The following is a 13,993-nucleotide window of genomic DNA, read 5'->3' as shown; positions in this document are numbered from 1 at the left end:
CCATCACCTCCACTAGCTTTGTTAGTAGTGATGCTTCCTAAGGCCCACTTGACGTTGCATTCCAGGATGTCTGGCTCTAGGTGAGTGATCACACCATCGTCATTATCTGGGTCGTGAAGATCTTTTTTTGTATAGTTTTTCTGTGTATTCTTGCCACCTCTTCTTAATATCTTCTGCTTCTGTTAGGTCCATACCATTTCTGTCCTTTTATTGGGCCCATCTTTGCATGAAATGTTCCCTTGGTATCTCTAGTTTTCTTGAAGAGATCTCTAGTCTTTCCCATTCTATTTCTTCTACTTCTTTGCATTGATCACTGAGGAAGGCTTTCTTATCTCTTTTTGCTGTTCTTTGGAACTCTGCATTCAAATGGGTATATCTTTCCTTTTCTCCTTTGCCTTTCGCTTCTCTTCTTTTCTCAGCTGTTTGTAAGGCCTCCTCAGACAGCCATTTTGCCATTTTGCGTTTCTTTTTTTTTGAGGATGGTCTTGATCACTGCCTCCTGAACAACGTAACGAACCTCCGCCCATAGTTCTTCAGGCTTTCTGTCTATCATATCTAATCCCTTGAATCTATTTGTCACTTCCACTGTATAATCATAAGGGATTTGATTTAGGTCACACCTGAATGGTCTAGTGGTTTTCCCTACTTTCTTCAATTTAAGTCTGAATTTGGCAATAAGGAGTTCATGATCTGAGCCACAGTCACCTCCCGGTCTTGTTTTTGCTGACTGTATAGAGCGTCTCCATCTTTGGCTACAAAGAATATAATCATTCTGATTTCAGTATTGACTATCTGGTAATGTCCATGTGTAGAATCTTCTCTTGTGTTGTTGAAGAGGGTGTTTGCTATGACCAGTGCATTACAAACCAGTTCATGTAATTTCGCTACTTATATGGATTACTTCAAGTAGTCAGATTCATAGAGACAGAAAGTAGAATGTTGGTATAGGAATTGGAATTTAATAGGTACAGAGTTTCAGTTTGGGAAGAGGAAAAGTTCTAGAGATAGGTTAAATGTACAAGTCTTTAGAAAATCCTGTATTGCTTAAAAATATTTGTTTTTATGTTTACAAAACTGGTGTAAATTATAGTATGCTTGAGAAATCCATTCCAGAAAAAGTAAATACAGGGATGCTTAAAAATGCGTACTACTGATGTTAGAAATATAATCTGACCTTGTGAATGAGTAGTATGTTAACATTAACTAATTTTCCCTGTGTTCCCACAGTTGGGTTTCTTTTGTGGTCATGGCATCCAAGTAACTTAAATATTTAGTCAGAGATTGTGTTGAAGGGGCATAAAGCCAGCATTCTTAGAGTTCTGGAAAAAACTAGAGTGCTGGTTCCTGAAATAGCCATAGGAACATGGAAAAACTACTTATATGGTTTATTTTTTCAGGTGTCAACAGTATTGTACTCGATAATCAACTCAGTTAAATGAATGTTTTATGTGCATTTCATCCCCACTTCTTTTTGTACGTTTCGTTAAAACATCAAGATATAGAGAGGAGAGTGTGAACTTTGGAATCAGAAAAATATAGATATCCCAAGTCTGAAATTTACTTAATACATGACTCAAGGTAAGATACTTAATGATTCTGATTCTCAGTTACTTTGTTTGTAAAAACGACATTTATAATGTTTGCATCATGGCTTAGGGTTGGGAGGCACCTGATTCTCCTACCCCGCTTTCCTTTCCTGGATGGTCTCATTCACAAAAGAGTTAAAAGGCCTTTGTCCCCTCACTTTATGTGTGAAAAAACTGGAGCTATCACATTGTCCGAGTCAAATCACAAAGGACTAAGGAGTTAAATCCCAGTTGGTTTTTCAGTAGAACACCAGACTGTTCACTTTAAATAAAGTCTTATTAAAGCTTGATTTGTCATTAAGAAAGTGAAAAGTATAGTAACTCTGAAAACATTAGCTGTGGTGTTTAGGCATTTTTCTGTATTGATTTTGTGAGTTTTATCCTAAAGATCCTATAAAGTTACGTTTAGGCTTTTAGAACTTTTATTGACCAGTGAATGGATAAACAAAAGGTGGTATATTCACACCATGGGATGCTGTTTGACCTTAAAAAAGAAAAGAAATTCTGGCAAATGCTGCAACATAGATGAGCTTAGGAAACATTATGCTAAGTGAAATAAATCAACCATAAAAGTACAAATACCATATAATTTCACTACTTATATGGAGTACCTCGTAGTCAGATTCTGAGAGACAGAAAGTAGAATGTTGGTTGCCTGGGGGAATAGGAATTGGAATTTAATAGGTACAGAGTTTCAGTTGGGGAAGATGGAAAAGTTCTAGAGATAGGTGGTTGCACTAAATGTAAATATAAATGTAAATATACTGAAAGCCACGAAACTGTACACTTAAAAATGGCTAAAATGGCTAAAATGGTAATACTTATGTATAAAAATTGAATTTTTTAAATCTTTTTTTAAATTAAGAAAGCTTTTGACTGAGTTATATTTCTTTAAGGTATCTTTTATGGTTCATCTGAAATCAAGCTAAGTCACTTCATAGTTTAAAGAAGTTAATTGTGACAGACGTTATTGGTTAAAATTTGCCTAACAGTGACTTTTTTGTAAGCTAGTTTTTCTTGCCTATATATGCTGTAGGCCCAAGATGATTAGGTTTCATTTTCTTTTTGGTCTTTAAAGCTAAGCTGAAATTATTTGGAAGGCTTAAAGTAATAGGTTCTCTAAGTTCACTAAAATAATTCAAAGAATCAGTCACCAAATTCAAAAGTCAGACTTAAATAAAGACACTTCAATTGTTTAGCAATTAGTAGTGGTGGAAAGGAATTTATTTTTCTAAAGATGGGATGATTTTCCATGGAGTTTTGTTAGATTCATCCCACCCTTCCCAGGGATATGTTGTGAGAAGTTCGTATGAAAACCAGTGCAGGGAAACAAACCTCAAATACAGGGAAAAAGCTGAGATTAATATCATATGATTTTAAAATACAAATTCCTTGTAGTTGTTTAATTTTATTGAGCTACAAACCCACAGAAATTGGCCTGCTAAGCATCTTTGGGACTTGACTCTCTTGCTGCTTTCTGACTTGTCCTTTACTGAACAGAGAGTAATCTTACCAGATCTGTGTTTTAGAAGAGTACAACTAGGAACAACATAGAATATGGATTGGAATGGGTAGAGAATGGTAATAGAACACTAAGGAGGAGAGATGCATTCCTGAAAAGGACAGGCACCTAGATCCTTGGGATTGGATCAAGTTCTACAATAGTGTCTGTGAACTTAAGCATTATTGAGCCATTCTAAGCCTCAGTTTGTCATATGAAATTCATACCTATCTGGCAAGGGTAGTATAAAGATTAGTAACAATACATGTAAAGCTTCTAAGTACTATGTGGGGCATATAATTGATACTCAGGAACTGGTAAGTAGTGTTCTCTCTTTAGATTTAGCAAGATGATTTAAGTATCGTCCGTGCGTGCATGCATGCTAAGTCGCTTCAGTTGTGTCTGACTCTTTGCATCCTGTGGTCTGTAGCCTTCTAGGCTGCTCTGTCCGTGGGATTCTCCAGGCAAGAATACTGGAGTGGGTTGCCGTGCCCTCCTCCAGAGAAGCTTCCTGATCCGGGGATCGAACCTGTGGCTTCTGCATTGCAGGCTAATTCTTTTAACACTGAGCCACTGGGGAAGCCCAAGTATTGTCTTTAAGACTCCCTAAAGCTGTACTCATTTTTTTCACTGGTGGAGCAACAGAAATGATGGGGATTGGGAGGGAAGTGATGAGAGAATGTTTGGGTTCAGAGGGAATCCAAGATTTGGCTCAGTGGTGTTTAACTGCTTTTCACAATTGGAAACCTGAAGAAGAGAGTTAGTCAGGCACAGTAAAGGTAGTTGTGGTTTTTTTTTTTTTTTAAGTCTCTATCCCAGTCATTCGTATGTGCACCCCTAGACATGCTTGTAGTGTAGCATATTTGTCATTTGTCTGTCTCACATTCCGTAAACCCTGTCACTTAAACACTGAACAAGTATTAGCCATCCAGTCACATTTATTGAACACTGCCATAAGCAAGCATATGAAGATAATATAAGTAAACCCTAAAAGATCCCTGTCCAAAAGTAGTTAGTTCAAAGGGACTGTGTGTGCTCATTGTATTCCCAGTGTTTACTGTGGTGGTTTATACTGAGTAATTGTTTCCGAAATGAATGATCAATATAGTGTAGGAGAAAAGAGGTATAACATTTTACTGTGTGATAAATGTAATTCTGTGATAGAATTAAAAAGCAAACAAACAAAAAGCCTTAGAAGCCCTAGAGAGAAATAAGGATTATTTCAGAAGGTAAAAGGAGGTTAAATATTTGATTGCATCACTGTGTTTGCTGGTGGGGGAGTAGGACTAAATTGGAGAAATGAATACATATTCCTAGCTTAAGGTATGGCATGAGCAAAGGTTTGAAAGCATAAAAATGCATGGCCTAATTGGAGTTGCCTGATACGGTTTGATAGAGGGAGATAAGACTAGAATGATAGATTGGCTCCAGATTTTTAAGAACTAATGATACAAAGAATTTGGATTTTTTTGTTTTCAGTCAGGAGCAATCAAAGGAAGGGGTCGGGTATGTGATCAAATCTGAATTTTAGAGATTAGCTATGAGGCCTTGATAATGACTAGAGAGAGTCTAGAAAGGGAGACTTAATGTTATAGCAAAGTTGAAAGAGAGTAAAATACAAGAGAGTGACATGAAAGATGGCAAAGAACAGATTTGGGATATGTTTTGGAACTAAAAGCCATTAGAATTCCAAGGGAGAATGAGAAAAGGAGTCAGGGATTTGCGGGGGGCGGGGGGACATTTCCAACTTGGATTAGTGGTTATTAACCACTGATAAGGAAGCTATCAGGAAGAACATGTTTGTGTGAAGATGGGCTCTGCTTTGGATATATGGAGTCGATTTTGAGGTGGGCAGATCCCACCTATGTATTCTCATAACACCATATGCATACCTCTTACTGCACCAAGCACTATATTGTAATTACTTGTTTGCTTGTCCGTGTTCTCTACTATAAGCCTGTCAAGAGTAAAGAGTACCTTTCCTCACCGTAACACTCTACCTAGTGCCTGGCACATAACAGATACTCAATACTGAATAAGTAATTAAAAAAAAAACACCACAGAACAAAACACAAACACCCACATGAAATAAGGCAGAAAAACAGAGCTACAGTATCATCAGCATACAAAAAAAGTTAACAACACATGAGGTACTGAGATAGCTAGGGGCAAGTATGCAAGGAGGAAGAGGACAGGATGAATTTAAAGAGTGGGCAGGGATTTTCCTGGTGGTCCGGTGGTGAAGACTCCACACCCCAAATCAGTGTAGGGGTACTAGGTTTGATCCCTGGTCAGGGAACTAAATCTGTACAGCCAAATTTTTCTTTAAAAAAGTAAAGAATGGGCAGAGAAAAAACTTGAAAGACAAATGATAAAAGGTACTAGAGGTGGAAAATGGAAGCAAAAAGAGTTTCACAATAAGGAAATGATAAGCATTTTCATTTATTTCAGCCAGTGGAAATAAGATGAGAACTGAAAAGAATTGTTCAGATTCTTAAATTTTGTATTGTTGATTTTGTTTATATATATGTATGTGTGTCTGTGTACACACACACACACACGTATGTATTTTTTCCTTTCTGAATGAATGCTCAGAGTGTTAAAATACCCAACGTCACATAGACAAGGTTTGAATTCAGTTTTTAAAAGAAGAGATTTAGTAAGGGTTGGTGAGAGTTGCAGTAGCCAGATTTTGAGAGGGACTGCTTGGTGAGAGTGGGGAATCCTATTGAAGTGGAGGAGGAGTTCATACTCCTTCAGGAAGAATGTCAGGAAAACCAAGGAAATAAAGATGAACTTGAGTGCTTGGACTAGTGGCCAGAAACAAGCACATTTTACTTGTCTCAAGCATGTCAAGTTCAATTACAAGTATCACTCACATCTCTCTTATCAGGTTTGGTAGGTCACTTATTGGGAGGTGATTTATGCTCTGAAGGAAGGTTATGGCCAACCTAGATAGCATATTTAAAAGCAGAGACATTACTTTGCCAACAAAAGTCCGTCTAGTCAAAGCTATGGTTTTTCCAGTGGTCATGTATGGATGTGAGAGTTGGATGGTGAAGAAAGCTGAGTGCTGCAGAATTGATGCTTTTGAACTGTGGTGTTGGAGAAGACTCTTGAGAGTCCCTTGGACTGCAAGGAGATCCAATCAATCCATCCTAAAAGAGATCAATCCTGGGTGTTCATTGGAAGGACTGATGTTGAAGCTGAAACTCCCAATACTTTGGCCACCTCATGTGAAGAGTTGACTCATTGGAAAAGACCCTAATGCTGGGTAGGATTGGGGGCAGGAGGAGAAGGGGATGACAGAGGATGAGATGGTTGGATGGCATCACCGACTCGATGGACATGGGTTTGGGTAGACTCCGGGAGTTGGTGATGGACAGAGAGGCCTGGCGTGCTGCAATTCATGGGGTCGCAAAGAGTTGGACATGACTGAGCGACTGGACTGAACTGAACTGAATTGCACATTAGCAAATTCATATCACTGCAAGTTCACTGTTTATGTTACTGCTCTGAATAATGTTAGAAAAATACAAGTATCTGATGATATTCTGTCCAAAAGTTCAAGTTTTTAAAAAGTAAGCACTGGTTATCCAAGAGCTGACTGCTTTTGAAGAACTATCAAAAGAGCTCTTATCGTGGCTAGTTCTTTACCTTTTTACTCTCCTTTAACAGGTTTATAGTTTTAAGAGGAGATTGAGAATGAAAATGAATCTTAGTTCATTCAACAAGATTGAGCTATATTTTATACCACAATCTTTGCAAAAGTGCATAGTTGAGCATAGAGTTGTCACTGTGGTACAGAGGGGACTGTAACATAACCGAACCTTTGGTTTTGATGCATGAGGTTGCATAATTAAGTAAAATTGCCTATCATTTTAAGTTACTTGACTTATTAAAGGAGATAGAATGAAACATCCCTGCACTAGTACTCACCAGCCTGGCCCTGTTGGTAACTGGGCGTGTTGTAAGGGTCTAGGCTCATCACTTATATAAAGGGAGACAAACTGAGTGCCTCCCAGATACAGAATTGTTAGGATGATAAAATGAGATGAAGGTACATTTTAGTAATCTGTAAAGTGTTACACAGAGATACAAAGTATTCTTTTATGTTTATGCTATGCTAAGTCACCTCAGTCGTGTCCAACTCTGTGCGACCCCATAGATGGCAGCCCAGCCGTCCCTGGGATTCTCCAGGCAAGAACACTGGAGTGGGTTGCCATTTCCTTCTCCAATGCATAAAAGTGAAAGTGAAGTTGCTCAGTTGTGTCTGACTCTTAGCGACCCCATGGACTGCAGCCTACCAGGCTCCTCCATCCATGGGATTTTCCAGGCAAGGGTACTGGAGTGGGGTGCCATTGCCTTTACTTAAGTATAAAAAAATTAGATCCTGACGTGGTGGCTCAGACGGTAAAGAATACGCCTGCAATGCAGGAGAGCCGGTTCGATTTCTGGGTTGGGAAGATCCCTTGGAGAAGGGAATGGCAACCCACTCCAGTATTCTTGCCTGGTGGGCTACAGTCCACGGAGCTGCAAAGAGTCCGACACGACTGAGCAACTAACACTTTCACTTTCAAATTAGACTGGAACTAGAAGTGTTACATATATTTTGTGCTAATATTGTTTCCTAAATGACCAAAATCGGTTGATATTTGTTCTTTTAAAGTTGGGAGTTGGTTTCACTCTCCAGTTAATGAAAGAATGAAATGGAAAAGAACTGGCCATGATCAAGGCTCTTGACCATCCTTCAATAGCAGTTGCCTCTTGGATATACATATATCTATTCCTTACATCTATTCCTTAGTGTTTTTTAGTTGGAGGATAATTGCTTTACAGTGTTGTTTTGGTGTCTAATGTACAACATGAATCAGCTAGAAGTATGCCTATATCCCCTCCCTCTTCAGCCTCCCTCCCACTCCCTGTCCCATCCCCTCATCCCAGCCTTTCTTGGTTGTCACAAAGCACCGACTTGAGCTCCCTTGTTATACCAGCAGTTTCCCACTAGCTATTTTACACATGGTAGGGTATATATGTCAGTGCTACAGAGAATAATTTTTATAATGACTCTAAGAGGTAGGTAGTACACCATTTTCATTTACGGAAACTTAAGGCTTAGTATGTCCAAGCTTACACTATTATTCAGTGGTAGAACCAGCATACTAACTTGGATTTTTTCCTAACTCTTAACTGTTTGCTTTACCATCATAAATGATGACTTCTATTCTTACTGACAGTCTATAGAAGCTGCTCTTGCCTTTTTCATTGGGTGGCTCTTGTTATCTTACGTCTTTTATTTCCCATTTATCCTATTTCTTTAGTACACATTTGAGCACCTACTATGGCCAATTATTCTTTCACTTGTTAGGGCTACAGCAGCTAATGAAACAGGCAGAAATCCCTGCCCTTGTGCTTACCTGATATTTAAAAACAAATTATGATTACAAGGTAAATGTGTCAAACAGTGATAGGTGGTATAGAGAAAATAGGAAGAGGGATGGTAGTGTAGGGTGTTTGGGGGGAGGAAGTTTGTCCTTGAGTGTCCATGAGAATTAGAGTAGGGGGCTTCTTGTGGTAGCTGGTGTAAGCAGGGATGAAGAAAAACAAAATTAGTTCTTATGGTCTCAAGACAGAGATTGTGAATACTCTAGAATTTTTCCAGGATTATATGAAGTTCTGGGGTACCTCTTTGTTGTGTAGACCTGGGGAGGGTGGTGTGGTCTTATCTAGAATCCTTGGAGCTTGTGGACTAACTCTTCACTTCTGCCCATGGAGGCTGGAGAACGGGAGCCTTATTACATGACCCCTCCTATACTGCTTAGTGTTTTGATAAATCTCATTCCTACTGAGTGATTCAGTTACTTTCAGGTGCCAAAACAAACAGTAAAGTATCTTATAAAGTGTACTTTCCTGTCACCTCCTCAAAGAAAATAGGTTGAACTTGGAGCCTGCCAAATCTTCTCAGTTCCGTAGTGTAAATACCAAAGTATATTATTTTTGAGTCTAGAATATTGTAGAAAGTTGTCAGTGTCTCTGAGATCATTGCTTTAGAGAACTTTCCCAGGCCCTCTGCTATCTTACTATTAGTAACATTTTTAAAAACATGGAAAAAAGACTAAAAATTAGCATGAAAACCTTACCTAAGGGACAAGTTCTAAAAAAAAAAAATGGAGACTCCTTTATCTGATACTGAGTGTTGTGGAACAAGGCCCAGATGTGTCACATGGGCAAAGCATTGCCATCTAAATGAAAGTTTTTGGCTTTACTTCTAACCAGTTAAATTACAACCATTACCTTGAACAAATTATACCATCTCTCTAAGCCTCAATTTCCTAATCTGTGAAACAGATATATGAGTATTAAGTTTGGTGTTGAGGGAGCTCAACATCAGATTTTAACACAATGTAATAGGTACTGTTAAAATGTAAAACTGCTATGGGTTCAGAAATGATTCGGGCAGTGCTTTTGACTCTGGGTAGAGACTGGGCAGGCTTCTTGGAAAAGGAGGGTTATTAGGTCACGAATGATTATTTGGAGTTGACTGAGTACTGAAGCAAGGGAAGCACTTTAGGAAGAAGATCCTATGAGGGCAGACACCTCAAGAGATTAAAATATATATCCTCAGCAAAGACATTTCCTCCTCTACTATATTTCTTAACTCTTCAACATGTTTCCATAGTTTTCTTTACCCTAAATCAGTAGCTATTCACTTGCTCAATATCCCTCTGTTCTCTACCAAATTATAAATTGCTTTTGGGCAAGAATCTAATTTTTCTTGTTTAGCATATTTTGTTTATAAACTAGAAACTTGGGAAATATTCATTGCATGAATGAAGCAGGACTGCATTTTTTTTAAAGTTTTCAGAAGTACATTTGAGGCATCTGTATGCTACACTATGCATTTAGATATAGTCCTATGAAATGTAGAGCCTTTAAACAAAGAAATCAGCTTAAATAGAAAGCAGCAAGGAGTCCAGGGTTTGAGCTTTAGTTATACACGATCAAATGACCCAATGGGGTTGCCATTTCCTTATCTGTTTAACAGTACTGATAACTGCTAAGTTTTCTTCCAACTACAGTATTCAGGGATTGTGTCGTTTTTGCTGCCAGGTGCTTAGCCAGATGTTAGCTTCTGAGGGAAAAATAGTGCTTGGCATATGGTGTATTGCTCAATAAATATATGTTCAGTTAAAAATCCAAAACAGATCCGGACCTTTTCTTTAATAAATTCTCAGAGTTTTTACCTCTTTGAGGTATATAAGATGAGCATACTGCGAGAGCAACTTTTTTAAAGAGCAAGTTTTGTTTATTGGTTAAAGCTGAGTATAGTGTTGTGTTGTTTCTTCTGTGGTTGTTTTGGCAACCAAATGGGAACATTGCCACAAAACATGCAGAACCAGATTTTTAAATGGGAGATGAGTTTGAATTTTATTCCATGAGTCAATAAATAATTGAATGGATTTTCATAAATGACACATTTTTTTCTGCTTCTTGCTGAAAATTTTTGGCCTGAAACTTCCTTATTGATAATGTTCATTTTGAGTTGAGTTCTAAGAAACTGTGGGATGGGATTATAGAGTTTTTAATAGACCTCTGGTTTCTTGCTACATACAGTATTTCCCTGCTCTAAAATTTATGCTTGCCCTGAATTTATTTTTCTTTGGGGTTAAAATGAAATTTTGTTTCTTAAAACATGTTGTTAGTATAAGTATCAGTATTGTTGGGGAAACCTTACTGTCTTGCATGCATGTTTATTGTCCTAAGTGCTTTCAATTTCATTTGTTTGTGCAGCTTTACAAAGAAAAGGATAGACAGTAAGTTTAGTACTTTTTATGTTCTCCAAAAGGAATAGAGTTACCAGAATGCTGAAGAAATCAGTGTAGGTAGGCAGAGTTATTCTCAAGGGAATGTTTTTATTTGTTTATTTTTTTTGAAATCTGAACTACCTTGGCCCTGAATTTCATCGAATTCCCTTATATATGGAATAAAAAGCCTAACCTGTAAGTAGTGAAAGTCTTTGGAAAATATTTTGAAAGTTTGTTTTGTTTTTTTTTTTTCAAGTTTTTCCATATGTAATTTGTAAAACTTAGAACATAATTGAATATCTGGCAGACATTCTATATGAGTATCTTTATGGTTTTTGTTTTTCAGGCATTTTTAAAATATTTAATTATTCATGAGTTGAGCTTCATTCTTGAGTCATGGATGACAAGGCTTCTGTTGGAAAAATCAGTGTCTCCTCAGACTCTGTGTCTACTCTTAATAGTGAAGATTTTGTCTTGGTTTCCAGGCAAGGAGATGAGACACCATCTACAAATAATGGAAGTGATGACGAGAAAACAGGACTCAAGGTAAAATTCCATAACCTAAGTTTCTTTTGCTTAGCCTTGCTAAGTCATTGCAAAACTTGGCCTTAATAGGAAGGTATATGGAGTGATAGTGAGAACATGGAAAAAATATCCTTTTTTTAATGCTGAAGAGTTTTATTTACAAATATATCTGATAAGGGATTTTCAATTTGATTAGCTTCTAAATCTGTTATCTCTAACTGTGTAATAACTAGTGATCATAGTATAAGCATTTGTTATTTTAGTTTTATTTTCATGTTACCATTGAGTTAGAGGTGATTCTTTTGGGCCTTTTATATATAGTGTAAAGGCAGTGGCAGGTCAGCACTGCTATTTATAAAAATAAGTTTTAGAATTACTAAAACAGGACTTAAAATTCCTGGCTTTTGGCTGTTTCTGTTTGTTTTCTCAGCAAAATAGATCACTGTTACATCTTCTTCCATACTCTGTTACTGTTTCTGCTCTTTTTGGATATAAATAAAAACAGATTACCTGTTAATGTCATTTAAAATGTAAGTAGCTTTAAAAGTACTTTGATTTCTGTTTGTTTTTTATTCCACAAGTATTTATTGAGTATTGACTTTGTGCCAAGTACTGTTCTAAGTACTAGACGTACAGTAGCAAGTAAGACAGGCAAGATCCCCTGCTCTCCTAGAGCTTTTAATCAAATGTGGGAAACAGACCCTAGGCAAACAGGAAGTGAATGTTAAGTAAATTTAGGTGGTTTGAAGAAAATCAAAGCAGACTACATTGGTAAAGAGTGAATGGCAGGTATACTGTTTTAGAGAATGTCTTCAAATGGCATTTGAGCTGAGATCTGAATGAAATGAGAAAGAACTTGTTCATGGAGAAATGTGAAGAAAGAGTTTTCCACAGGGAACAGAAAATAAAAAAGATCCTAAGGAAGACCACCCTTTTTAGGACAGAGATTAAAGCAGAGTGAGTAAAGTAAATAAAAAGTGCTAAAGTATGAGATACAATGATGTGTAGGAACTGGATTGTGTAGAGCTTTGTAGAGCTTAGGAATTTGGACTGAGAGAGACAGCATGGATGGCGTGAGCTCTGGACCCACTCCCCAGTGAAATTGATAACACTTTTTTTAAATTAATGTCTGGAAATGTTCTAAAGGCCATGCAGCAATTGAAGAAACATTTATTCAAAGCATTTTTACTAAACTTTGGGAAAGAACCTTTGGTAGTTGAACCAAGACTTGTTTTTCTGTCTCCTCTCCCAACTGAGGGCTGCCCTGGTGGCTCAGACGATAAAGAATATGCCTGCAGTGCAGGAGACCCGAATTCGATTCCTGGGTCTGGAAGATCCTCTGGAGAAGGGATAGGCTACCCAGTCCAATATTCTTGCCTGGATAATTCCACAGACAGAGAAGCCTGGTTGGCTACAGTCCATGGGGTTGCAAAGAGTCAGACACGACTGAGCAACTAACGCTTCCCCCAACTGAGCAAGATGGCAACTCATTCTAGATTGGTACTATCAAGAAAATAGGGTTTCCTTTCCCCACAGTTCCCTTGGAGGGCTGTCTTCCAGGGAAGAGCAGTATGAGAACATTCCTCATCCTGCCTCTATCTGCCTTTTGCTGGTCAAGTGTGACTGAGTGGTAATGGCTGCCTTCTTTTGCCCACCCCTCACTTCTGGGATGAAAACTCTACCTAGGGCACAGTGCTGCTGAGAACATGGAGAGCCCAGTTGCCCTTAACCTGGCTCTAGCGTGTCAGGTAGTGGTTCTATATTAATGGTGGCAAGTTAAGAACACCAGAGACTACTGCACTACCTCCCACACCTACCAATTACTCATCCTTTGGAAATGGAGTGTTGCTCAGAAGTATGCCATTGTCTACACTCCCAAATTCATACCTGTAGCTCAGAGATTTTACCTGCAATGAGGAATGGGCCACAACACAGCTTGTAATCTCTTCCCAAAGGAGCTGACTTTGTTTACAACAGAGTGTAGAGAAGTTCAAGCCTCTCAAAAACAGTGGAGGTGGTAGTGAAAAGTAATTGGGAGAAGATTGTTAGATTAATTAGACATACAGGTTTAACTTCAGGCTTGCTGGGAGGAGACCACCTATGATAGGGAGGGCCACATCTCAAACACTGACCTCTAGAGCTCTCCCATCAAAGTAACCTAATTTGATTGGGTTGTTCTGTAGAGCAGTTTATTGCCTGAGAGGACTGTTGAGAATTATAGAGCAAATCAGCCACAGTTAGTGGAGCCTAATGTCTACATGTGGTCATAGAGACAGAGCATCTTACCAGAGCTGCTACCCCAGGATGAATGATGACAAATCACCCCAGAGGAGCAGCATCAAAGGTTTAACACCGTGGGAATTAGGGGAATAAAATTTACTAAAATAAGTCAGCCAGTCGCTAAATAAACAAGCATAAATAAAATAAGTCCCAGAACATGGAGACCAGTACCGAGAACTGGAACAACATATTTTCTAAAATAATATAGTTTCCAACACAGAATTTTGAGACATGCAAAGAAACAAGAAAATATTACCCATACATCATGTTTAAAAGACAAAGTGACTTGTTGGATC

At 38.1% G+C, this 13,993-nt stretch overlaps 1 protein-coding gene across 15 annotated transcripts in view; it reads left to right on the top strand.

Annotated features, from left to right (window-relative positions):
- Positions 1 to 13,993, top strand: part of RABGAP1 (RAB GTPase activating protein 1) — a 156,035-nt gene that overhangs the window by 15,048 nt on the left and 126,994 nt on the right. For 7 of the 15 annotated variants that reach the window (XM_081588667.1, XM_081588662.1, XM_081588676.1 and 4 more), the window contains exons 2-3: positions 1,398 to 1,578; positions 11,239 to 11,438. In XM_081588667.1, coding sequence (XP_081444793.1) covers positions 11,289 to 11,438 — 150 coding nt within the window. In that variant the 5' untranslated portion in view covers positions 1,398 to 1,578; positions 11,239 to 11,288. Of the gene's footprint in view, positions 1 to 1,397; positions 1,579 to 2,271; positions 2,401 to 11,238; positions 11,439 to 13,993 lie in introns of those variants that run through there. The other 8 variants (XM_081588666.1, XM_081588673.1, XM_081588664.1 and 5 more) reach the window with 4 other exon arrangements.

Source organism: Giraffa tippelskirchi, chromosome 4 (genome assembly GCF_054371585.1).
Source record: "Giraffa tippelskirchi isolate mGirTip1 chromosome 4, T2T-mGirTip1v1.2.pri, whole genome shotgun sequence".
Lineage (NCBI taxonomy): Eukaryota > Metazoa > Chordata > Mammalia > Artiodactyla > Giraffidae > Giraffa > Giraffa tippelskirchi.
Note: the sequence above shows the minus strand (reverse complement) of the source record. Positions and strands in the feature narration are given on the sequence as shown.